Here is a 26,560-nt window from a genome sequence, read left to right as displayed (position 1 = left end):
AGGAGGAGGAGTTCGGAGAGATTCCAGAGAGGCTGTACCAGGGTGAGGCAGGCGGAACAGCGCCGCCAGTTGGCCGGTGGGTTGCCCGGGTTGCTAGGATACCGTTGGCCGCGCGGAGAGACGAGGGCCTTGGAAGGCATTCGGTGAATCAACCGCCCCCCTCCCTGGGCTGGAGAGACGGGAATAAAGAGGGAGGCAGGTAAGAGGACCAGGCTAGGTCAGGAAAGGGCCTCTGAGAGGGTTTGGCACGTCGGGTTCCCGGCTCTCTGTATGCAACTGGAAACAGCTTTGGTTTTTACTGCAAGAGCCAAGCTCCGCCCTTAGGTTCCCCCCCCCCCCCAGCCTGTTCTCTGTATCTGAGCCCCCCCCCAACACCCATGATAGATAATGAACTTTTGTGAACAATATCCCACTTTATTAGATATCTAATATCTCATAAACAGGCTGGCTTCCGAGTCCTGGAGGACTCTTCGTCACGGTGGGCATTGCAAAGTTTTTAGGGCGTCTAATAAAGTTAGCGCCCGCCCTAGTTTTCAGATTATGTACCAGAACTACGGGATGTACTAAACGGATGATCACTGAAAGGGATGATCGGGATGATTGCCTGCAGTTCACCTCCAAGCCCCTAGATGTCACTATCTTTTTTCACTTAAGCTCAATTTAAACAAATAATAACCAACATAAAGCTTGTAAATATGTATGACTAATCTAAAAACGGGTTATTAGTGCATATATGTATACCTGGCACTGGTCTCTATGCGTTTCCAGTGGGATGATGGCTGTATCTTTCTGATTTACGTGGGATGATGGGGTTATTAGTGCATATATGTATACCTGGCACTGGTCTCTATGCGTTTCCAGTGGGATGATGGCTGTATCTTTCTGATTTACGTGGGATGATGGGGTTATTAGTGCATATATGTATACCTGGCACTGGTCTCTATGCGTTTCCAGTGGGATGATGGCTGTATCTTTCTGATTTACGTGGGATGATGGGGTTATTAGTGCATATATGTATACCTGGGACTGGTCTCTATGCGTTTCCAGTGGGATGATGGCTGTATCTTTCTGATTTACGTGGGATGATGGGGTTATTAGTGCATATATGTATACCTGGGACTGGTCTCTATGCGTTTCCTGTGGGATGATGGCTGTATCTTTCTGATTTACGTGGGATGATGGGGTTATTAGTGCATATATGTATACCTGGGACTGGTCTCTATGCGTTTCCTGTGGGATGATGGCTGTATCTTTCTGATTTACGTGGGATGATGGGGTTATTAGTGCATATATGTATACCTGGCACTGGCCTCTATGCGTTTCCAGTGGGATGATGGCTGTATCTTTCTGATTTACGTGGGATGATGGGGTTATTAGTGCATATATGTATACCTGGCACTGGTCTCTATGCGTTTCCTGTGGGATGATGGCTGTATCTTTCTGATTTACGTGGGATGATGGGGTTATTAGTGCATATATGTATACCTGGCACTGGTCTCTATGCGTTTCCTGTGGGATGATGGCTGTATCTTTCTGATTTACGTGGGATGATGGGGTTATTAGTGCATATATGTATACCTGGCACTGGTCTCTATGCGTTTCCTGTGGGATGATGGCTGTATCTTTCTGATTTACGTGGGATGATGGGGTTATTAGTGCATATATGTATACCTGGCACTGGTCTCTATGCGTTTCCAGTGGGATGATGGCTGTATCTTTCTGATTTACGTGGCATGATGTGGTTATTAGTGCATATATGTATACCTGGCACTGGCCTCTATGCGTTTCCAGTGGGATGATGGCTGTATCTTTCTGATTTACGTGGGATGATGGGGTTATTAGTGCATATATGTATACCTGGCACTGGCCTCTATGCGTTTCCTGTGGGATGATGGCTGTATCTTTCTGATTTACGTGGGATGATGGGGTTATTAGTGCATATATGTATACCTGGCACTGGCCTCTATGCGTTTCCTGTGGGATGATGGCTGTATCTTTCTGATTTACCTGGGATGATGGGGTTATTAGTGCATATATGTATACCTGGCACTGGTCTCTATGCGTTTCCTGTGGGATGATGGCTGTATCTTTCTGATTTACGTGGGATGATGGGGTTATTAGTGCATATATGTATACCTGGCACTGGCCTCTATGCGTTTCCTGTGGGATGATGGCTGTATCTTTCTGATTTACGTGGGATGATGGGGTTATTAGTGCATATATGTATACCTGGCACTGGTCTCTATGCGTTTCCTGTGGGATGATGGCTGTATCTTTCTGATTTACGTGGGATGATGGGGTTATTAGTGCATATATGTATACCTGGCACTGGCCTCTGTGCGTTTCCTGTGGGATGATGGCTGTATCTTTCTGATTTACGTGGGATGATGGGGTTATTAGTGCATATATGTATACCTGGCACTGGCCTCTGTGCGTTTCCTGTGGGATGATGGCTGTATCTTTCTGATTTACGTGGGATGATGGGGTTATTAGTGCATATATGTATACCTGGGACTGGCCTCTGTGCGTTTCCAGTGGGATGATGGCTGTATCTTTCTGATTTACGTGGGATGATGGGGTTATTAGTGCATATATGTATACCTGGGACTGGCCTCTGTGCGTTTCCAGTTGGATGATGGCTTTATCTTTCTGATTTACGTGGGATCATGGGGTTATTAGTGCATATATGTATACCTGGCACTGGTCTCTGTGCGTTTCCTGTGGGATGATGGCTGTATCTTTCTGATTTACGTGGGATGATGGGGTTATTAGTGCATATATGTATACCTGGCACTGGTCTCTATGCGTTTCCAGTGGGATGATGGCTGTATCTTTCTGATTTACGTGGGATGATGGGGTTATTAGTGCATATATGTATACCTGGCACTGGTCTCTATGCGTTTCCTGTGGGATGATGGCTGTATCTTTCTGATTTACGTGGGATGATGGGGTTATTAGTGCATATATGTATACCTGGCACTGGTCTCTATGCGTTTCCTGTGGGATGATGGCTGTATCTTTCTGATTTACGTGGGATGATGGGGTTATTAGTGCATATATGTATACCTGGCACTGGTCTCTATGCGTTTCCTGTGGGATGATGGCTGTATCTTTCTGATTTACGTGGGATGATGGGGTTATTAGTGCATATATGTATACCTGGCACTGGTCTCTATGCGTTTCCAGTGGGATGATGGCTGTATCTTTCTGATTTACGTGGGATGATGGGGTTATTAGTGCATATATGTATACCTGGCACTGGCCTCTATGCGTTTCCTGTGGGATGATGGCTGTATCTTTCTGATTTACCTGGGATGATGGGGTTATTAGTGCATATATGTATACCTGGCACTGGTCTCTATGCGTTTCCTGTGGGATGATGGCTGTATCTTTCTGATTTACGTGGGATGATGGGGTTATTAGTGCATATATGTATACCTGGCACTGGTCTCTATGCGTTTCCAGTGGGATGATGGCTGTATCTTTCTGATTTACGTGGGATGATGGGGTTATTAGTGCATATATGTATACCTGGCACTGGTCTCTATGCGTTTCCTGTGGGATGATGGCTGTATCTTTCTGATTTACGTGGGATGATGGGGTTATTAGTGCATATATGTATACCTGGCACTGGCCTCTATGCGTTTCCTGTGGGATGATGGCTGTATCTTTCTGATTTACGTGGGATGATGGGGTTATTAGTGCATATATGTATACCTGGGACTGGTCTCTATGCGTTTCCTGTGGGATGATGGCTGTATCTTTCTGATTTACGTGGGATGATGGGGGAAATAATTTCAACACTATATGGAACTTCAATTTCTTCTGCTAACACATTGGACTATTTAGAATAGTATATATTTCTTGAGAAAATGAAATAGTCATTTGTGTGACTGAAATGCATTTATAGTGGGTAAAGTAGTCCAGGCCATAAACATTGTTGGCTAGTGTGTGTAATGTGGTCTACTATAGGCTTCATATTTGTGAAAAGTGGGGGGGGGGTAGTCTCATTGGTGGTCCAAGATATCGCCGTAGTGTATGGAGGTCTTTAATATAGTATAACATGTTTAAGGCTGGGTCCACACTGGAGTTTCCAAGTTCTGCTTAGCTGTTCCGTCTGAAACAGCTGAGTGGCACTTTATGGACCTATTTTTTTTGTTTTCATCCTTATGCACACACAACAGAAGGGACACCCATAGACTTCTATGAGGATTCCATAAATGTCTGTAAAATTCTGTTAATTTTGAGCATAAAAAAATAAAAATAAGGGTTTTTTTTTAGGTATTAAAACCATAGTGTACCAAAAACTACACATATTTGGTTTCACTTGAATAGTATCAACCTGCACAATAAAAGACAACTTGTCATTTATACGAACTATGAACTCCAAAAAAAGTAACCACTCTCAAAAATTGCATAATTGCATTTTTTTTCCACATTTTACCCCACATAGTAATTTTTTACTGATTTCTTAGTACATTACAGGCTAAAATAAACAATGTGAACACAAAGTACAAGCACAAAAAACAAACCCTTAAGCCCCTTTTGGTCGTAGACCAAAAAAATAAATAAATATTATGTTCTTGAAAGGCGAGGATGAAAAAACGAACGCTCAGAAAAAAACAAATGTATCAGGAAGGGGTTAAAGTGTCCCCACTGCTCATGATCATCTGTCATCTACATAGATGTATACATACACACATGTAACCACACAAATATGCTCCGATATACTGTATACACCCCCAAATGCAACTGAGTAATCCACAAGCAAAAAATTGGTACAAACTTTTTTTTTAATACTGTTTAAGAATAAAATAACAAAGCAAGTAATTAGTGAGATGTAGTACAATCTCTATCAAGTGGTGGGAGGTAAGCTTTTCCTGTATAAACATTTTATGTAAACCAATTTTTAAGAAGGTATTTTATCTCTTTTGCATTGTAAGCATATATAATATGTTGGTATTCTTCCTTTTGATGCTTCACATTTTTGGTGATACCACTTTCGACATATGACACAAAAAATTTGTTTCTCTTCGTGTTCTAAGTCTAGAAAACAATGGCTTGATGAGCACATTGTCCAACCTTCTGCACTGCCATAGTGGGATGCAAAATTTCTTATGTCCTCTTCTGTATTTCTTTCCATTAGTTGTATCATGGGTGGATTATAAGTTAACATTTTTTGTGATATTCTTTGGTGTATTTTTTCTCCTTTTTTTTCCATGTGCTGGTAATCCAGTAGTTTCACCACTTCATCTAGCCACTTTCGCACTTTTAAACTGTCAAAATTTTTTATATATTGAAGTCCATTACATATGCTATATGTGTGGATTAAAACGTGTAATCCACAGTCATAGGCATTGTTTTGTTTTGGGCAGTCTGCACTTACTATCCAGGTCCATTCAGTCTCTAGATACTGTACATTTGAACATAAAGCATAAATGCCATAAAGTATTTTTTGTATTATTTGGCAATACTTGTCATATGCATTGTTTGACAATGAATCCAGTATTATTACTTTCTTCTGGCGAAGATCAGCAACAGCTAAAAGCCAATGTACCCCTCCACCATACAAAGATAGGTCTGTATTTATAGGAAAAAGTAAGGCATCAAAGTTTAAAAGGGACATATGATCTGCCAGTTTTAAAAAAGGCAAGTACCCTCCATTGGCCACAGCATGGAAATAATGGGTTGGCACAGCAAAACAACAGCTGGAAAGAGCAGATGACTTTATAATGTTTATTAATGCAGAGTCTAAAATGTCTCCTTCCAGCCAAGCCTGGGGTTTTAGACATGGTGTGCGGATGTCAAAGTCGCCTTCAATATTGTGCCAGGGATAATTCTCTTTCTGAATGTTTATCTTCTTTGGGGTACTTGTGTTTTTTGGACATGGGAAATCCTCAACAATTAAATCAACAGAATTACTTTCTGATGACAACTCTATAATGGATGTTTCTTCTTTTGTGGCAAATTGTGTACTACGTGCAAGCATTGAATCAGGCGCTGGTTCTGTTATATATGCATAATCTTCTTTGCGTGGTTTTTTGCGACCTGATTTTCCCTCACAGCGCTTTTTTCTTGCTTGTTTTCTTAATGTTGATAGGCAGTATGAAAAAGTGTCTTGTATAAAAATTCCAGTAGCTTTTTGCACAGCGATTATATGAAAGCAGAGACCAGAGCTTTTACATGAGCAACTTGGCTTTGGGGATAAAAAGACAGAATGCACTTCTTTTTTAAAAGGATTTTTAACTATAAACACCTGTAACTGTGTATTCAGAGAAACTAAATTTCTTTCTATACATAAATTGGCTATGGAAGTCTGTGTCATTCTTTGACATGATTGTTTATTTATAGTTGGTGTTGTATCCGGATTCTGTGATTTTACCTTAAAAACAATTTTTTCTATGGGTAAGTAGTCTGGAAACTGTGTATGTTCTGTTGGCCTTTTCAAAAGATCTTGAAATGTAGCTTTTAGTCTAAATTTTCCAAGGCCATATTGAGCCCTTTCGAACTCATACAAATAAAATGTCTGTAGATGTTCAAAACAAAGTAGAATGCTGTCCAACGGTAGTTCCTTCCAATCAGTTGCATCCTTTAAAATGCGATTCATACTTTCACTGACATTATTGGTTGATGTTTTGTTCTTAAATGCATGAAACTGTTTGGTATAAAACCTGCTTGAAAATTGAAACATTGGCTCATGTAGGTATTTTTCAAAATAATTGCTAAAAGACTCAGACCACAGTATTCTAAATTGCTCATATTTAATTACCCACTCTTCTTTGCTCTCTGCATTTCGTAACTGTTCAATGTGATCTTTTAAAACTTTGATGTCGTCTTTTTTTCCACCAGCACGTTTTACCCAAAATTCAACATCTTTTAGGATGTGATTTCCACACAAAACTAGTGGAATGTTGGGTAAAACTTTATTGAATGCACTAATTATTCCTTTTTCACGATCAGTTACCACAGGAATATGTTTAATGCTGCTCAGGTCTAGACTAGGTGAAAGTTCACTTGTAAATTTTTCATGGTGTTTTTGAAATTTCCGTTCATGAATCATAAACGCAACAGGAAAAATTGGATCATTTTGTAAAATAGTATTTCTTAGTACAAAACTAGAAACATAGAAGTCACCAAGGTTGAATGTTGTATCATAGGAAATCATCTGATTAGTTGTTGGATCATTTTGTGCCATGGTTAAAAGGTCTTTTGCTAGATCTGTTATTTCCTTTTTCCATGCTAATACAACAAGATCTGGAAAAAAATTAATAATTCGAATAAATTCTATTTGGTAAGCAAGCTGTAGTGTTGCAAACAAATCATCTTTATTCCTCTTCTTAAGGTCTTCAGAGTATTTTAGATTTTGAATCTGTTTCAAATCTCTGGGACGGTTTACTGCAATTCTCGCATTATCTCCTTCTGCAGACGCTTTACTGTGCATCTCAGAATATATTTTTTTAGGAGCATTATGTTTAATACACTCTAACCTTCCTTCCACAAATAATGATGGTGTTGATGGTATAAATGGTCGGAAAGATTTCGCATTACCATGTTGAGTAGGGTGATAAAGTGAATGATCGCCAAGATAATGAATTATTACAATGTTTTTCTTTGGTCCCGTGATATATTTCCATACATTTTTCTTGAACGACAAAATACATTTTTTTCCTCTGCCATTAGGATCCTTTATTGCAAAATACCTAGAAAACAAATGCGTAAAATACAGTTTAAAACTGAGCAAAACGTCTTTAATGATTATCAACATAAAAAAAATGTAATAAACAAAATAATAATAATAATAATAATAATAATAATAATAATAATAATAATAATAATAATAATAATAATAATAATAATAATAATAATAATAATAATAATAATAATAATGTACACTGAGGCAGTGTTCACACGGAATTTTGCTTGTTGTTGCACAATATGTGCTGGTACACTGCAAAAAAAGGCCCATGATGGAGCCGATGGGATTTGGGCTACATGTGCTTTTGTTTTGTAGAACACACGGTTTCTGGGCGTCACAGCATACATTGGAGAACAGGCAGAGTCTAATGGATTAAACTAACCAAGCTGCTATTGCAGTTCTTGCATTAGTTTGCAAAAGGGACAGGTGTTTGTAGGACCCTTCCTAACAGGGACAACATAGAGCTCAGTGGAAGGGTTTGCCTTAAAAAGAGGAGCTCATGACGCCTATATTGAACTTTTGCCAGTCAGTAAGCTGGTTTTACATATTGCTGCAATATATGCTTATAGCGACACACTGCTAAATGTACCAAGATATAAGCATGTATTGCAACAATATGTAACACCAGCTCACCAACTGGCAAAAGTGAATGAATGGGGCTCATGGCACCTACATTTAAGTCGAACCCTTTCACCGAGCGCCAAGGTGTCCCCATTTGGAAGGGTCCTACAAAAACCTGTACCTTTCCAGCACTAATGCAAAAGCAGCCACAATGGAAGGAGCGTTCAAAACCACCATGGAGACCGTATATATGTGTGTGTGTGTGTGTGTGTGTGTGTGTGTGTGTGTATACACAAGTTAACCCGTGCAGGATACTCGTGCATTCTAGTCAAATCAAGCTACTTAAGATGTTAAAAAGGTTCTTGTCATGCGCTTCGGCCTAGCCCAGGCCTCCTCAGGGGAAGTGAGTTACTTCCCGAGGCAAGAGCCCTTTTTTAACATGCCCTTTCTGATGCTGCCACCTGCTGGCTGTCAGAGGTAGTTTTGGCCACAGCCACACACACACACACACACACACACACCACTGGGATTTTATATATATATATATATATATATATATATATATATATATATATATATATATATATATATATATATATATATATATATATATATATATATATATATATATATATAAAATTAACAAAATATATATAATTAACATATATATATATAACATATATAATTAACATATATATATAATTAACAAAAGGATACTATTGTAACTAACATAAAAAGATTACACTAAGTGTACTTACGCTTTGTATAGTTGCATTTCAATAAACCATTTTCGCTGCTTGTTGTTTCCACGTGAGATCCATCTGTACTGGTCCCTTGAATAGTCATTCTTGTGTAGGCTTTCCAGAGCCACAAAAATGTAGACTTCTCCTCCTTTTGGAGCCACTGGTGGTTGGTGCATGACACATTCACCAGATATATCATTTTTGAATACTTTTTCAATAAGATCAGAAATGTATTCATATGTGAGTTCTTCTTGAAGATGTTGTAAAAATGGTCTATTGGCCATGATGAAAAATTCCAAAGACCAGTTTTCAGCAGTAACAAATACTCAAGTAGCTGGAGTTATGAGCACCTTCAAAGATCTCAGAGGTCCAACAGATCTGACTTACCTCTGCATCACACAGGGTTTTATGCTTTCAATTAAATGTATCTTCTTTGCATCTCACAGAAAGGACATGTGACCAGATTGTTGTATATTGGTAAAGATACATGGAGGTCATAAACAGGTCAGAATAATTAACAGAAATTATCAAGAGGTAGACAAAGATAAGAAGAGAGAATCCCCCACAAAGAACTTGATATACTTTAATAATGCTTAGGCTGGGTCCACACTGGTGTTTACAAAGTCTGCAGAGCTTTTCCATCCAGAACAGCTCAGCGGACTGAATGGGCATATTTCTTCCGTCTGCATGTGTATACAGACTGAACAAACGTGACCTCTGTAGACTTCTTTGGGGGTTCTGTAAGTCCATAAAATTTTGTTATTTTTAAATGGAATAAAAAATGTGTCATGCAATATTTTTTTTTTCCTTCAGAATGAGGGGGGTGGGGGGGAGTGGGTGTCTGCAAGGGGACAGAGCCTAACAAGGGATTCAAAAATGGTTGCATACAATGTCTAATGTTGGCCATACATCAGACTAAGGCCAAGTCCACACTAGGTCCGTGCAGCCTCCGTTCGGGCTGCACGGACCTAGCCGGAACATAGACGGAGAATGCAGCAATTCTTCCGTCGATGTTCCGTACAAGCCTAACCATAGGCTTGAACGGAACATCGGCGGAAGAATGCTCCGTCGGTGTTCTGTCTACATTCCGTGCTAGGTCCGTGCAGCACGAACGGAGGCTGCACGGACCTAGTGTGGACTTAGCCTCACTTAACCACAACCCTCCAAACTTTCATCCATCAAACCTGTTTGTCCAACTAAAACAGCGCGGCATAAATCTAACCAACTCTTCATCAGACAAGCCAACCTGCTGACCTTCTGTCCAACTTGAGATATCACCGGAGTAGGCTGGATTCACACTGCTCTATTGTCCCCCATGGGATTGCTGTGGCTTTCTTACAGCATCTGTTAGGGTACTGTCTGACACCTTTTAGTGTGGTATCCTAATGGATACAGTGAAATAGTTGCAAAAACACTGTATGAACTTCTTCTGCATGGTTTCAATAAATAATTTTTCTCAAAGACTGGCTATACTGAATAATTCCAGCAGAACCACAACTTCCAGCATCACAAACTGTCCATATAGATAAAACAATAAACTAGATCTGTTAGTTTGAACTCTAATGCTGGCCATACACTAGGATGACATCATGCATCGTGTGGTCACAGTATATTTTTATGTAAGATGTTGTTTAAACGCGCACTCCCGCTCGACGTTCGTTGAATCTTATGTTCCTTCTATTTGACCATAAGATCCATCAATTTTCTTTGCACATCACGTGCGCATTGAGTGTGCCAGAATGTGCATTGGTAAATATAGGAGGAGTCAAATGGGAGTTGGTCCTGCAGCGAGTCATCCCAGTATATGGTTAGGGTAACCCTAACCACAAACCTTTAAAGGTTAATTTCATAATATCGATGATAGGACACTCGACAGTCAGAATATTACCCTTGTGGAGGTTGACCTTGCAGAACAGACAATCTTCTGCAAGTCGATCATTTTATATAGTCAATCTTGCACAAGAGCCGATGTTCTGCTTGTCGACTTTCCACAGTTGACCTAAGGAGAATTTACCTACTGGCCATAGACGGCCAGATCCCCAATAAACTAACCTGTCACCCTTGAGAGTAAATCAGCTATTACAGACAAAACTGGTTGTGGTACAATAGGTCTCAGCTTGCCTTCACAGACAGGTGATGCGGGGTTACAGGTTCTATCACAGTATGTGCCTAAAGTAAAGGTGCGCTGTACTGATACCTGGATTATCAACACAGCAGTTCCAGCTGTTTAATCGATGGCCGTTAGGTTAACTGTGAAAGTTTGACGGGCATGAGGTCAACTCATGTGGAAGGTTGAATTATGGTTATGGGTTGTAGTTGGAGTTAAGATTAGGGGTTAAACATAGGGTTTATTGTTAGGGTTAGGTTTTGGGCCTACGGTTTGGGTTTAGGGTTATTTCATTTTTTAAATATTGTGTTTTAATTCTGTTTTGTTTTTAGCCCCATTATGGGACTAGATTAGACTATGCGACCGCTTGATAGCAATACTGCATTACAATATACTAATTACAATATACTACCTATAAACAACTGACCAATACGGTCAAATATATGGGCCAATATGTCAAACTAGATCATATGCACTAAAAAAAAGACATAAACTACAGCCTTTATTAAAAATGATACATTTTATTAAATATTAAATAAACAGACAATAAACAGACAAGAATAAAAAACCCGATAATGGATGCAGACAAATGCTGGGTTGATATGCAAATTACACAATCCTTATTGCATAGTGATCAATAAGCAATCACAAAAAATACAACAAAGTAACAATATAAATAATCAATATAATAAATTATATCTTATAACCTCTAGTTTAATCCACTGGGGTTATTGGGGAAGCCTGTCCTAGGTGTCTGGTACCCTTTAAAGCTAAACTGTGCTGCTGCTGTACACTGCTGGCTACGCTGTAACCTGAGTACACTATGGGGAGATATCAGATACAGACTTCAGCTGTAGTCTTATCCTTTCCTGCTATGTCTAGCACCTGGCCATTGGAGCCGGCCACAGAACAGCCAGCACCAAGGCAGGTGAAAGCACCTGATAAGCTGCAAACAAATAATACTATTTATATAAAATAAACATAGCAGCTGTGCTGTGAATGGTAACAGGCAAGTCATGAGCTCCATACTAAAAAAAAAAAAAAGAATTGCTTTGAACACAATTGCTACTTTTTTGGCAAGTAGCTGTTTCTATGACCTATTTGTGTGCTTACATTCCTTCATTTATTTATTTTCTTTTATACTGGGATTACATGTTTGATGGGTCCATAACAGATTACCAGTTTTCCATATATTTATGGGTTCAACATATATTTGCTGTTCTGGAACGAATTAATATTCCATGTTGAGGGACCACTAAAAAAATAAAGCCATCATCCCACTGGAAACGCATAGAGGCCAGTGCCAGGTATACATATATGCACTAATAACCCCATCATCCCACGTAAATCAGAAAGATACAGCCATCATCCCACAGGAAACGCATAGAGGCCAGTCCCAGGTATACATATATGCACTAATAACCCCATCATCCCACGTAAATCAGAAAGATACAGCCATCATCCCACTGGAAACGCATAGAGGCCAGTCCCAGGTATACATATATGCACTAATAACCCCATCATCCCACGTAAATCAGAAAGATACAGCCATCATCCCACAGGAAACGCATAGAGGCCAGTGCCAGGTATACATATATGCACTAATAACCCCATCATCCCACGTAAATCAGAAAGATACAGCCATCATCCCACAGGAAACGCATAGAGGCCAGTGCCAGGTATACATATATGCACTAATAACCCCATCATCCCACGTAAATCAGAAAGATACAGCCATCATCCCACTGGAAACGCATAGAGGCCAGTGCCAGGTATACATATATGCACTAATAACCCCATCATCCCACGTAAATCAGAAAGATACAGCCATCATCCCACTGGAAACGCATAGAGGCCAGTGCCAGGTATACATATATGCACTAATAACCCCATCATCCCACGTAAATCAGAAAGATACAGCCATCATCCCACAGGAAACGCATAGAGACCAGTGCCAGGTATACATATATGCACTAATAACCCCATCATCCCACGTAAATCAGAAAGATACAGCCATCATCCCACAGGAAACGCACAGAGGCCAGTGCCAGGTATACATATATGCACTAATAACCCCATCATCCCACGTAAATCAGAAAGATACAGCCATCATCCCACAGGAAACGCACAGAGGCCAGTGCCAGGTATACATATATGCACTAATAACCCCATCATCCCACGTAAATCAGAAAGATACAGCCATCATCCCACTGGAAACGCATAGAGGCCAGTGCCAGGTATACATATATGCACTAATAACCCCATCATCCCACGTAAATCAGAAAGATACAGCCATCATCCCACAGGAAACGCATAGAGGCCAGTGCCAGGTATACATATGTGCACTAATAACCCCATCATCCCACGTAAATCAGAAAGATACAGCCATCATACCACTGGAAACGCATAGAGGCCAGTCCCAGGTATACATATGTGCACTAATAACCCCATCATCCCACGTAAATCAGAAAGATACAGCCATCATCCCACAGGAAACGCATAGAGGCCAGTGCCAGGTATACATATGTGCACTAATAACCCCATCATCCCACGTAAATCAGAAAGATACAGCCATCATCCCACAGGAAACGCATAGAGGCCAGTGCCAGGTATACATATATGCACTAATAACCCCATCATCCCACGTAAATCAGAAAGATACAGCCATCATCCCACTGGAAACGCATAGAGGCCAGTGCCAGGTATACATATATGCACTAATAACCCCATCATCCCACGTAAATCAGAAAGATACAGCCATCATCCCACTGGAAACGCATAGAGGCCAGTGCCAGGTATACATATATGCACTAATAACCCCATCATCCCACGTAAATCAGAAAGATACAGCCATCATCCCACTGGAAACGCATAGAGGCCAGTGCCAGGTATACATATATGCACTAATAACCCCATCATCCCACGTAAATCAGACAGATACAGCCATCATCCCACTGGAAACGCATAGAGGCCAGTGCCAGGTATACATATATGCACTAATAACCCCATCATCCCACGTAAATCAGACAGATACAGCCATCATCCCACTGGAAACGCATAGAGGCCAGTGCCAGGTATACATATATGCACTAATAACCCCATCATCCCACGTAAATCAGACAGATACAGCCATCATCCCACTGGAAACGCATAGAGGCCAGTGCCAGGTATACATATATGCACTAATAACCCCATCATCCCACGTAAATCAGAAAGATACAGCCATCATCCCACAGGAAACGCATAGAGGCCAGTGCCAGGTATACATATATGCACTAATAACCCCATCATCCCACGTAAATCAGAAAGATACAGCCATCATCCCACAGGAAACGCATAGAGGCCAGTGCCAGGTATACATATATGCACTAATAACCCCATCATCCCACGTAAATCAGAAAGATACAGCCATCATCCCACTGGAAACGCATAGAGGCCAGTGCCAGGTATACATATATGCACTAATAACCCCATCATCCCACGTAAATCAGAAAGATACAGCCATCATCCCACTGGAAACGCATAGAGGCCAGTGCCAGGTATACATATATGCACTAATAACCCCATCATCCCACGTAAATCAGAAAGATACAGCCATCATCCCACAGGAAACGCATAGAGGCCAGTGCCAGGTATACATATATGCACTAATAACCCCATCATCCCACGTAAATCAGAAAGATACAGCCATCATCCCACTGGAAACGCATAGAGGCCAGTGCCAGGTATACATATATGCACTAATAACCCCATCATCCCACGTAAATCAGAAAGATACAGCCATCATCCCACTGGAAACGCATAGAGGCCAGTCCCAGGTATACATATATGCACTAATAACCCCATCATCCCACGTAAATCAGAAAGATACAGCCATCATCCCACAGGAAACGCACAGAGACCAGTGCCAGGTATACATATATGCACTAATAACCCGTTTTTAGATTAGTCATACATATTTACAAGCTTTATGTTGGTTATTATTTGTTTAAATTGAGCTTAAGTGAAAAAAGATAGTGACATCTAGGGGCTTGGAGGTGAACTGCAGGCAATCATCCCGATCATCCCTTTCAGTGATCATCCGTTTAGTACATCCCCAGAACTACTGTACGTGACTTCTTTCCTTTCCCGGTACATGTGTGATGAATGCTGCAGTCCACAAAAGGTTGTGCTACTACAATGAATGTGTTTGCTGTTTAAGGTGCCGCACAACTCTGTGGTTTGTGCTGCAACTGGTCAACAAAGAGACCTCTGTAGAAACTATAACATATATGGGCAAAAGTAACTGTTGTTCTTAGACAAGTTGCCTGCTTTCAGGGAGTTTTTCTTTCAAGTAAGAGATTATTTAACAATGAAATTGGCCTGTAATCTAATGCTATAGAACAGTGTTTTTTGTCCCCAGATGTTCTTGGACTACAGTTTTAAAAATCCTGGCTGTGAAGCCACAAGTGAAGGCTTCTGGGAGTTTTAGTCCAAGAACATCTGGGGACCCAAGGTCAGGAACCATTGGTATAGAACAAGCTGTCCAAACCTTTTCAGAAGTTTACAACTCCTTGCACAGTGCTCGGTATGTGTGTGTGTAATGGGTTATAATTTCTTTGCAGCATTTACTAGAGATTTCATATAATAAAATTGTGAAATGCATTGCATTTCTACGCAATAGAGTTGTTTCTGAGAAGCCTTTGTTCTGAAGTTTGATACTGGAATATTATATTTTTCTATATTTCTTCTGCCGAAAGAGGGGGGGGATCTTCAATTTAAAACAAGCTATTCTGATTGATGCTGTTATGTCAAACAAAGATTTTAGACCATAAATCAGCTCCCTAAAGGGAAACCTGGTAAATCCTTTTCATACCTTAATTCCCATTACATGTGAACACTGCAGCATAATCCCTATAATAACCACCCTACTTCCCAGATAGTGCATCATTACTGATGTGGAAGTGCTAAAGTGAAACATGAACTTTGATATGTCATTATCTACAATTTTGCAGTTACTTGGGGATTGTATGGGTACTTTTAATAGTTAAAGACCAAATACCTGTATAATTGCAGGAGTAATAAAATAGGCTATCAGTGACAGACTGGCAATGCAATCCAAACTCAAAGATATGTGAATTTCGTTGTATGGGTATACTGTGTATCTACTTACAATGACAATAAATTATATTATTATTATATGCTGGCTGCAGTGGGCTTGGAAATAGTAATTGCTCTTGTGCCCACACAAACCCCTTGTGCTGGCTGGTGACAGATCTGTTGGCTCAATTCTTGTGCTGGCTGAGATAAGTTGGGAGAAGAACAAAGAAACAAAAAAGACACACAAGGGAAGGACTGGTTCAGGAGTTGAATTACAGCACATCAACCCCCCTTGGCTAATAATCACAATCATTGTACCTATATATACTCGAGCCAGTGTCAAGGTAGCACTAAGTAATTTCCATGGTGGAGGTGGTAGATTTAGTATAGCCTCAGTGGCTTAGTGTCAGCTCAGTCAGTCCTCAGTTGTCTTGGCTAGTTAGAACTAAACCCTGAAACAGAGAACTGGCATTGAGACAAGCTCATCAATATAGATATGTTGCCTGAAGATAAAGGTCTTGGTAGGTACATTAAAAAGACCAGTCCCCTAGATCTGTTGCAGTGAACTTGGTTACTGATTTCAACACTTAACGACAAATACTGAAAAAGTCTATGTTAGAAGAACATCTGTGCTCTGATGAGGTAATGAAATGAATAGCTCAGCTATTGTTGGTTTTTAATCATGTGTGTTTTGTGATTTTAAGAGATCAAAATTTTTGGTGAGAGGAGAAGATAAACAACGATTACTGGGGAGGAGTGTGACATTAAATACAAAAGAGTTACAGAGAACTCTAGTGTATAATTTATGCTTGTTTCTACAGAAAACTTGAAGAAAAGAAAAAAAAATGGCGAGTAATCACAAACCACCTACAGCACGTCCTTCTTCAAGAGCAGGAATGGGGTTGGGTGCCAGACCACCATCTTCCTCATTACGGCCGCCATCTGCAGCCTTACTTGGTGGTGGAGTAAGTTAACAATAATCTATTCAAAACCCTACATACTCAGTCTGACAAGTTACATGGATGAGTAATAATTTTTAACATCTGTGCTGTATAATCTTTGCAATTTTCACTTTATTAAAATTTTTAAAAACTTTCAAAAGTTAGACCTTCAATGCAGATTTCTCTGTTAATATTTCTTGACTATCAGTTATATCCTTTGATGTTAAAAAAAGAGTTGCCCACTTCAGAAAGTTCACAATCTCACGTTAGTTACTAAAATCCAATCTGTTCACTTAGGCATTTGACATTCAATCTTCTTCTGTATCTTCTTTTCCCCTGTGCTCTAAGGTTCCCTTTCTTCATACCTTCTTCTGATACTATTAGTGATGGCAATGGTGTGGATTGTAACATCTGCTCCATTTATTAAACAGGGCCTCCCTTTCATTCCACAATCATTTTTGCTTCCCTAAAATAATTCCTGTGCACTGGAAGACCTTTAAAAAGAAAAAAATGGCATATGTTCCAAATTGCCATTAACTCCATGTATGTGAGCAAAAGTGCCTTCTGTGTACCCAGGATGACCTCCAAATTCAACCCAATAAATGCTTATCTTGATTAGTTCATTTAATCTGACCTTTGACAAGTATCTGATGTAGGGGAGCTTTGGGAGAGACCAATTTGTAGTGGAAGAAGAAGGCATTTAACCCTGTCTTTACCCATTATTTATTTGTTACAAGCAACTACTAATAACTTTCCTATCATTTCAACAAGGGTAGATTTCACAGTTTAAATCACAATTTAAATCACTAGCAGGGTGGATAAAAAAAGAATGATTTTAAAAAAGAAAATTTAAATTTAAAAAATTGATTTAAATTTTTAAAATCTGATTTTTTTAAAATTAAGATCCTTGATTTTTATCCATCCTGCCAGTGATTTAAAGTGAGATTTAAATCAGATCCACTCTTATTTTAATTTACATGCTTTCCCTTGCAAAATTATCCTTTTGCTTTTGTATTTCAGAATCTAGAATATTTTATATTTTAGCTGCTTTTATATTAAAAAATATGTTGGCATGTTGTATTTTAAAAATTTCTCTCCTCTGTATTTCTATATAAATTTAATCAGGCTGTAAGGCCTCAGCCTGCTGTTTCTTAGGTTACAACTTGGAACAGCATGATGTTCTGTTATTTGGGACTGCTATATTGTTGTTGCTTTTTTCAGTAATTCCCCCCCCCCCCATGTTAGATCCCTCCAGGCACTTCAAGGCCAGGAACACGCGGTGGATCCGTAGGTACAGGTCTGGTTTTATCTTCTCAAATCAAAGTTGCGGACCGTCCAGTGACTCAGCAAGGGCTCAGTGGGATGAAAACAGGAATGAAAGGTATTTTCAGATGGAAAACATAATTCAGCTTTGTTTTGATCATATCTAGTGTTTTGCTTACGGAAATAAGAGAAGACAGAATCACATTTCATTTGTTTTATGTTATTTAATTAGTATGGGCTTTGAGAAATAAAATGTCAAAACCTCTGAGGGGGCCATGACCAATGCTTCTGGCAGGTCATCGGCCCTTGCCCTGTAGCGCCCCAAGACCATGGGTGGAGTCACAATTCTGGGCTCGGGAAGGCAGGAGAAAGGAAAGCCCAGGTGTCACTGGGGAGTAGGATGATAGGGAACAATGGATCAGAGAGGAGAGGGCATGCTGTTGGTCTTAAAGGAGGCCAAGAAAATTGCTGGGATATTTTGAGTGAAGGATCATCCAGAAGGGAGACCCAGGTGTCTGCAGTAGAAGAGCTAGACCTTGTCCTCTGTGCAGTTGGAGAGTTAGCCTGGGAGAAGGACAACAACATTGGCAGGAGCCTGTGAGCTGCTTTGAAGCAGGTGGGGCAGAGGCCAGGGAAGAGGGCTACTTACTACCCTACCCCATCCCCAAGAGAGGCATCATCCCCACCAACTCTGTGGCAGCTGAGACAGCCAATGTGGCAGCATCCAGCCCCACTTAGCTGAGGCAGTGGTGGCGTAAGCACCAGCAAGAGAGAAGGAGGAGGTTTGCCAAAGAGTGAGAGGACAGCCAATGCCTGCCAGCTGCTTCTACCAGCCCTCGCTGAAAGACTGCAAGCCCAGCCCTGATTGGGGCTTATTTATTATAAGCACTACCTCAGTGACATGAACTGTGGCCAGTACAGTACTGACTGCTTCCAGGGAACTAGCATGGGAAACTGAATCCCCTGATGTGCCGGAGAGTGGTGACAGTAGCCACTGTGCAAAGCACCTTGTTTACTACAGAGCCATCTTACCAGCAGCCTGGAGCTGATAGAATTATTGATAGGAATCCTGAAGGTGGCTGGCCTGTTGAAATGAATGAGACTTGTTATTCATGATATACTTGACACTTTTTTGACCCAAATTCTTTTCCATAGTTACACCAACATTATAAAATCAACATAGCAGTTGGAGGTGAATTGTCTCAATTTAAGAAATCCCCATAGACATTATGTGTTGCAGAGTAACCTGTGTGATTCAGTATGCAACAGGTAATGTCTATGGAGATTTCTTAACTTGAGGCAATTCGCCTTCAAGAGTTTATGCTGGTTGTGTTACATTGGCATTCTTATGCAAGAGGATTTTGGCTATTGAGTTTACTCTAGGCATGACTAATGTTGACCCTTTGTTAATGTAGTTGTTTCTGTTTCTACTATAGTGTCTTCTAACCAGCTTACACCTGGTTTTGTTTGTTAGGTCCACAGAGACAAATTATGGACAAATCCTATTACCTGGGAGTTCTTAGGTATGTGAAAGCCACATCAATGGTATGTGTAGTTTTGCTATCTTACATGGAACCATATTGTTCCAAGAACTGTATCCTAGTCCCATCAAAGCTTATGTGGCCCCAGGTTTTGTACTTGAGGAACCTGGAGGGGAAGAATTATGGCAGTCTATTATCCCTTCCCCCTTTCCATTCCAGCCTCACTTGCACATTCTACTGCGAAGAGGCAGATTCCTTATTCTTTCAAATGGCAGTAGTTTCTCAAATGGTCCAGGTAGTCCATTTTTATTAAACCCAGTATAACCAGAGAGGATAGTTACTGTAGATATCATATTCAGTTTATCCCACACCATCTCAATGATATTTCTCTACTGCTCTCTCTACTTTGCTGGAGCAGGGGCTTATGTCTTCCCAAGCCTCATTCTGAATTGCCGTAACTTCACTAAATTGCCATATTCACTTTCCATCAAATGCCAGAGTGTGTGACTAATGACAAGTGGCACAGCTGGCTTTCTGGTGTGTTTCTATCTTCATACTTCCACCCACTCTCCTCTTCATGAGGCTGCTAGATACAGGATCTTTATAGGGTGAACATGACTATGTATCTGTCTGCTCTGATTGCATAAGGCCTCTAGAAGCCAGAGGTAATCTTATTCAAATCCTTAATCTCATTGAACTATTTTGTAAGTCATTCTTAGTTGTAGTTACAATACACCATAATTTGATTACATGTGAGTTTAATGTAAATACTGTACAGTATTTCCCCGAAAATAAGACAGGGTTTATTTTAATTTATGCTCCAAAAATGCATTAGGGCTTATTTTCAGGGGATGTTTTGTTTTAGTTTTTTCATGTACAACAGTCTCCATTGGAGATGGGGACGAATATAAAAACGGATTGCTTTTTCTGACTGAATATAGCTGATTTGTTAAATATTCATCGATCCGTACTTGTGGATTCCAGAGACCCCCACAAATATTTACCTGTTTTTATTCATCCTTCATATTTAAAAAAACAAAAAACAAAACACACACCATTCTGCATACCGGCCACTGATCAGCTGATCGGCGGCAGAAAGGCAGCCACCACCCCACACAGTCACCCAGTACCACAGACTATCCCCCCACCCCTTGCTTTCCCTACCTTAGGCCCCACGCCACCCCCAGCGACACCCTCTTACCTTAATCACTGCTACTGAGGTTTTCTGATCTTGGAGCCACACATGTAAAAAAGGAGACTGGCTGCCCTTTGCAAAGATGGCAGCTGCAGCTTCATTTAGTGTAGGGAAGCTACAGCTGCCATCTTTGCAAAGGGCAGCCTGGATTCCCTATCCTAAATGGAGCCACAGCCGCCATCTTTGCAAAGGGCAGCCAATCTCCCTTTTTACATGCCGTGGGTGCGAAGGCCTGACTGAGACCTCGACAGCAGCAATTAAGGTAAGAGGGTGTCAGTGGGAGTGAGGTAGGGGCTAAGGTATGGAAAAGAAGAGGGTGTGGGTGTAGGCTGTTGGGGTGGCTGGCTGTATGTGGGGTGGCTGCCTATTGGCTTCTGATCAGCTGATTGGCAGCCAGTAAGCAGAATGGGCTTCTGTACCATGTGATAAACTCTCTTGGGGAGACCCAATTTGTGGGTGAATAACTTGGAGGTCCGATATCAGATCTTCACCAAAGTTGGCAGGCGTGTTGGAGAAAGACATAGGAATCTCCGTTATGATTCTGGAGTCTCTAAGTACCTGGAGGGAGTTTTCCTGAGGGGGTCCTCTTTGTGACTATATAACTCGGAGGTCCATGAGCCAATGTTCACTAAACATTCAGGAGTTGTAGTAAAGTGTCCGAGGAAGCTTCTCTGAAAATTTGGCATCTCTAGGTGGTTGGGAGCCAGTGTTAGCCATTTAAAGTGCAGACCGATCGAACCGTCAGTTCATCAAAGAATACTCGTATATTCATATTCGTTGATCTGCTAACCTTGACAAATAATGGATCAAAACGAATTGCCATTTTTTTAATTTGTCCCCATCTCTAGTCTACATTTATTCAAATACAGTCACATCATCTTCTGGTTGCTGCACAATAAGTCCCTGGTGAAGGGCAGGGTTCCACTTAGCTGGGCCTTATTTTGGGGGTAGTGCTTATATTATAAGCATCCTGAAATATCCTATTGGGGCTTATTTTTGGGTTAGGTCTTATTTTCGGGGAAACTGTATTACTTCTTTTGTGAACTTGAGAGGAAAGAAGTCTATGTAGAGCTTGCTTCTTTTATAGATACTTACTGTAAAAAAACTAGATAACTTACCAAATTCATAAGTAAAGATTCCCCTTGACATTTAGTCCAGTTGTGTCCAACTCTAGGGCTCCTCCCTGTCTCCAAGCCGTAGAGCCAGCGTTTGTCCATAGGTTTTCCGTGGCCAGCGAGACTAGACACGGCACACCATTACCTTCCCACCGAGGTGGTACCTATTTATCTTCTTGCATTTACATGCTTCGAACTGCTAGGTTGGCAGGAGCTGGGACAAGCGACAGGAGCTCACTCCGTCACGTGGATTTGATCTTACAACTGCTGGTCTTCTGACCTTGCAGCACAGAGGCTTCTGCGGTTTAACTCGCAGTGCCACCATCAAATAGTAAGTTGAGTTTTAGTGTAGTCTCCTCCAGTTGGTCTCAAAGACTGCACACACGTCACCAAAATTCAATGGCCACTTAGGAAACCCATTTAAAAGATGCATTTCCTTGCATTTAATGTGGTTTTCCCTGGTTGTTGCCAAATGTGGATGTTAGATAACTACAAGACATTTGGAGTAAGTACAGTCAACCTGCTCCTGTTAGCTGTCTAGCATGACCAGCCACCAAGAATGATGGGAAATGTAGCCAATAATATCTGGAGAAAGGTGTGTTGTCTCCCATTATAGCATCATAGTTAGAAATAATTTTAAATTAATTTACTGCATCATATAAAATCAAACTGTGGATTTTAATGTGATTACCCTTTTTCCTACAGAAGCAAAATAAATGAGCTCACGACAGAAATCAACAAGCTGCAGAAAGAAATTGATATGTACAATCAAGAGAATTCCGTTTATCTGTCCTATGAAAAAAGGTGAGCCAAATGACGTGTATTTTCAGAATTTGTAAATGTATTTCGCAGCATTATAATCAGGAGACTTATACAACCTGTCATGTTTGATTTGGAAATGTTAAAACTTAAACCCTGCTTTAATCACATTTTGTTATAAAAGTGATACTGTTTAGTAATTTTCCTCCTTTTATCTTAGAGCAGAATCTTTAGCTAGCGAAATCAAAGAATTTCAAGGACAGCTAGCAGACTACAATATGGTATGTTCTATTTTTGCAGATTATTTTCACTTGTATGTGTTTTTGCATTAAAATACTAGATTTAACTTTGCCTTGCAGAAATGTTTTGTTTAGATTACCTCCTATTGCTTCCCTAATCCATTTATTACATATGCACTTCTGAGAGTAAATATTGCATATCTGTAGTTTCCCTTCTTTTTCTTTTGTCTGTGTTCATATGTTATTCCAAAATGAACAGTTATTTGTGTTTCTTTGTTGTTTTAGCTCGTGGACAAACTTAATATGAATACTGATATGGAGGAAGTAATGAGTGATTATAACCTGGTAAGCATTGACGTTATTTTATCACAATTTTTGATGTGTTTGAAATGTTGGTTTGTTGTTGGCGTGCAGGGCTGATGTAGTTACCATTTGATTCTTCCATCTGTAGTGTTAAATTACCACTGAAAGATGTTTGAATGTCAACAGTGTCGCCACGATCTAGTGGGGTTGCTTCGCTGAGTGGAAGTGGGTTGGGAAGTAATTTTTCTCCTTCCACAGGCTCTGTGCACCCAGCTCCAGAAGGCTACTAAACCCTCCAAAATCAAGTGTTCATGTCGCTTGGATGATGGGGGGGGGGTTGTCAAGGAAGAAAGTTGTACTAGCATGACACTGAATTCAGCAATGTGATTGTTTCTCAAGAGGAATGCAACTATAGTGTAAAAATCAGGTGTTGCAGAATGCTGTTTTCAAAGCTGGCTCTTCCTACCCAATGCAAGACACAGTTTTTGTGTGCATTAGACCACATCAGAAAGGAACCATATCACTCAATTTTTATATCTGTAAAAATGGCGGTGCAAAAGTGAAGTGTTTTACCATTGAAGCAAGTATTTGATATGAAAATACATCTTTATGCATCAAGGAAAGTGTGTGTTCCTCAGTCTGGACTATATTGGCACAAAAGGGCCAGATGTGAAGTCACACAAGTTAATGCCAGACACACAGTTCCATGTCCCCATCCAGCAGAAAGGCCTGGTTGGGAGGGGAGCTATGCTCCCTTCTTTGCCCCTCCTCTAAGAAACAGGTTCTTGGTTTGACTGCGGTGTAATTGAACAGACTGTATACTTGCAGGCTTGGCTGCTCCAAGTGCAGATGGTTTCATTGGGTCCTGGGGTCTCACATTTGCTGGATGTGCATCTTGAAGACACTTGGTACTAGACAAACCTTCTTCTAATGTTGGGGTCTTTCATTCCATTAACTGTCTACTATCTTACGTTATAGTGTTGCATGTTTTCTGGATTGCATTGAAACTTGCTCATATACAGAAATGACTTGGTGAAACCAAAAGGGCTTAAGGTTAAACCGCTATACTGCAGCCAAAACTGTGCTCACGACCTGGGGTTCAGTCCCAGGAATCCGGCTCAAGGTTGACTCAGCCTTCTATCCTTCCGAGGTCGGTAAAATGAGTACTCAGCTCACTGGGGGGACAATGTGTAGCCTGCATAATTAACTTGTAAACCGCCCAGAGAGTGCTTGAAGCACTATGGGGCGGTATATAAGCAGCACACTTTGCTTTGCTTTGCTTTTAAGTTACTCATAAGTAGTAAAGCCTGTGGTTACAGGCAGTCTTATGTAGGTATTCCTGAGTCTGAATCCATATTCATGTTTTAATATTTGTTCTAATTAATGTTATTATAATTGGAATGATCTCTAAGCTGTATCAACAATCTACTAAAGGCATTTCAGAAATAAATATATAAATATTTGTGAAGATCTGTTACTTCATTTAACAAATAAGCCCTGGGAGCTACAAGAACCAAATGTTAATTTTTTTAGTTTACAGCAATAAAGAAGAAGCATAACTAAGTAAAAAATTTAAAAAACAAAACCAGATAAGCAATACAATGATACATAATGATGTATGATACTCCCCCATTAGGGCCCTCTGGAGATATAACATTTTTTTTCTGCCAATTATGGTGCCCCATTTCCCTTCCAGAACTGCACTGATTCCTGCAAAGGCACACAACACTTCCCCTTTATTAATACAAAATTGATCAATTATCCACAAATATCCTTATTTACTACACCCTACTTTAATTTAATGTTACACGTCAACTTATCATTAATAGCTATATTCCAGACTTTTTTATACCAGTCAATCATATTTTATTTTCAAGTTTCTTGTTACCATTAACCTTTCTGTCATTAATAAGTTTGAAATTAAGTCTTTCATTATACAACTTCATTGCTCCTTATCAAATATTAGTAAACAATCTATTTTAGGGCAAACTATATGTACCTTAATTATTTAATTTATTTCCTTAAAAAACCAACAACCAAAATTGTAATATATTCTCACATTCTACCACATATGAAAATAAGTATATACATCTTGACATCCACTGACTACAGCATAACGTAGAATAATTAGCATCTGTTTGATTTAATGTCACAGTTAAATACCAAAGAAATTTATTTTTAAAAAATCCTTTGTCCTTTAGACATGGATTTTAATATTTTTATCCCATATATTCTTCCATACCTTGCTACCTATTTCCTCTCCTAAATCATGTTTCCATATTTTTGAAGAAAATAGTGTCCCTTTCATTGTCTTATTTTCATCTTCCTTTTCTTTCTGTAATGCCATTTCTTCTTAAGCCCATTCTTTAGTCCATTACTGTAACTGAATAAGATTAAACCAGGATGGTCTTAACCAGTCTTTCCTGGAGGGGAGAACTCAGAAGGTGGTGCTGGGTGACTACTGCTCAATGCCCTGGCCATTGACCTGTGGCATTCCTCAGGGTTCTGCTTTGTCACCCATGCTTTTTAACATCTACAGTGATGCCTCGCTTGACGAGGATAATTCGTTCTGTTGAAATCGCTGTTAAGCGAAATCCTTGTCAAGTGAAACGAAAAAGCCCATTGAAATGCATTGAAAACCAGTTCAATGCGTCCCAATGGGCAAAATACCTCAGCGTCCAGCGAAGATCCTCCATAGGGCAGCCATTTTCCGGTGCCTGTAATGCGAGGAATCCGTCTTAAAGCACAGTGGGGAGCCATTTTGCACAGCGGGTGGCCATTTTGAAACCTGGCAATCAGCTGTTCTTGATCATCATTAAGTGAAAAATCGGTTCCCGAAGCAGGGAACCGCTCGTTGTGAAACGGAAAAAGCCCATTGAACCATCGTTTAGCAATCACAATAGCAATCGCAAAAACTAATCGTCAAGCAATTTCCTCGTCTAACGAGGTAATCGTCAAGCGAGGCACCACTGTACATGAAACTGCTGGAGAGGTTGTCTGGAGTTTTGGGGTTTGGTGTCACCAGTATGCAGATGACACCCAACTCTATCTCTCGTTTCCACCTAATTCCAGGGAAGC

At 40.2% G+C, this 26,560-nt stretch overlaps 1 protein-coding gene across 2 annotated transcripts in view; it reads left to right on the top strand.

Moving 5' to 3' along the window:
- Nucleotides 1-47: 47 nt before the first annotated feature.
- The window catches only part of IFT74 (intraflagellar transport 74), a 95,476-nt gene continuing 68,963 nt past the window's right edge, over nucleotides 48-26,560 (top strand). Inside the window, exons 1-7 of one of the 2 annotated variants that reach the window (XM_020796174.3) lie at nucleotides 48-199; nucleotides 17,008-17,151; nucleotides 18,373-18,508; nucleotides 19,865-19,913; nucleotides 22,887-22,985; nucleotides 23,161-23,221; nucleotides 23,465-23,524. In XM_020796174.3, coding sequence (XP_020651833.1) covers nucleotides 17,032-17,151; nucleotides 18,373-18,508; nucleotides 19,865-19,913; nucleotides 22,887-22,985; nucleotides 23,161-23,221; nucleotides 23,465-23,524 — 525 coding nt within the window. In that variant the 5' untranslated portion in view covers nucleotides 48-199; nucleotides 17,008-17,031. The remainder of the gene's footprint in view (nucleotides 200-17,007; nucleotides 17,152-18,372; nucleotides 18,509-19,864; nucleotides 19,914-22,886; nucleotides 22,986-23,160; nucleotides 23,222-23,464; nucleotides 23,525-26,560) is intronic. The other variant, XM_078384893.1, reaches the window with a different exon arrangement.

This window comes from Pogona vitticeps, chromosome 2, assembly GCF_051106095.1.
Source record: "Pogona vitticeps strain Pit_001003342236 chromosome 2, PviZW2.1, whole genome shotgun sequence".
Taxonomy (NCBI): Eukaryota; Metazoa; Chordata; class Lepidosauria; order Squamata; family Agamidae; genus Pogona; species Pogona vitticeps.
The sequence above is the reverse complement of the archived record's forward strand: the minus strand, read 5'-3'. Positions and strand labels throughout refer to the sequence as shown.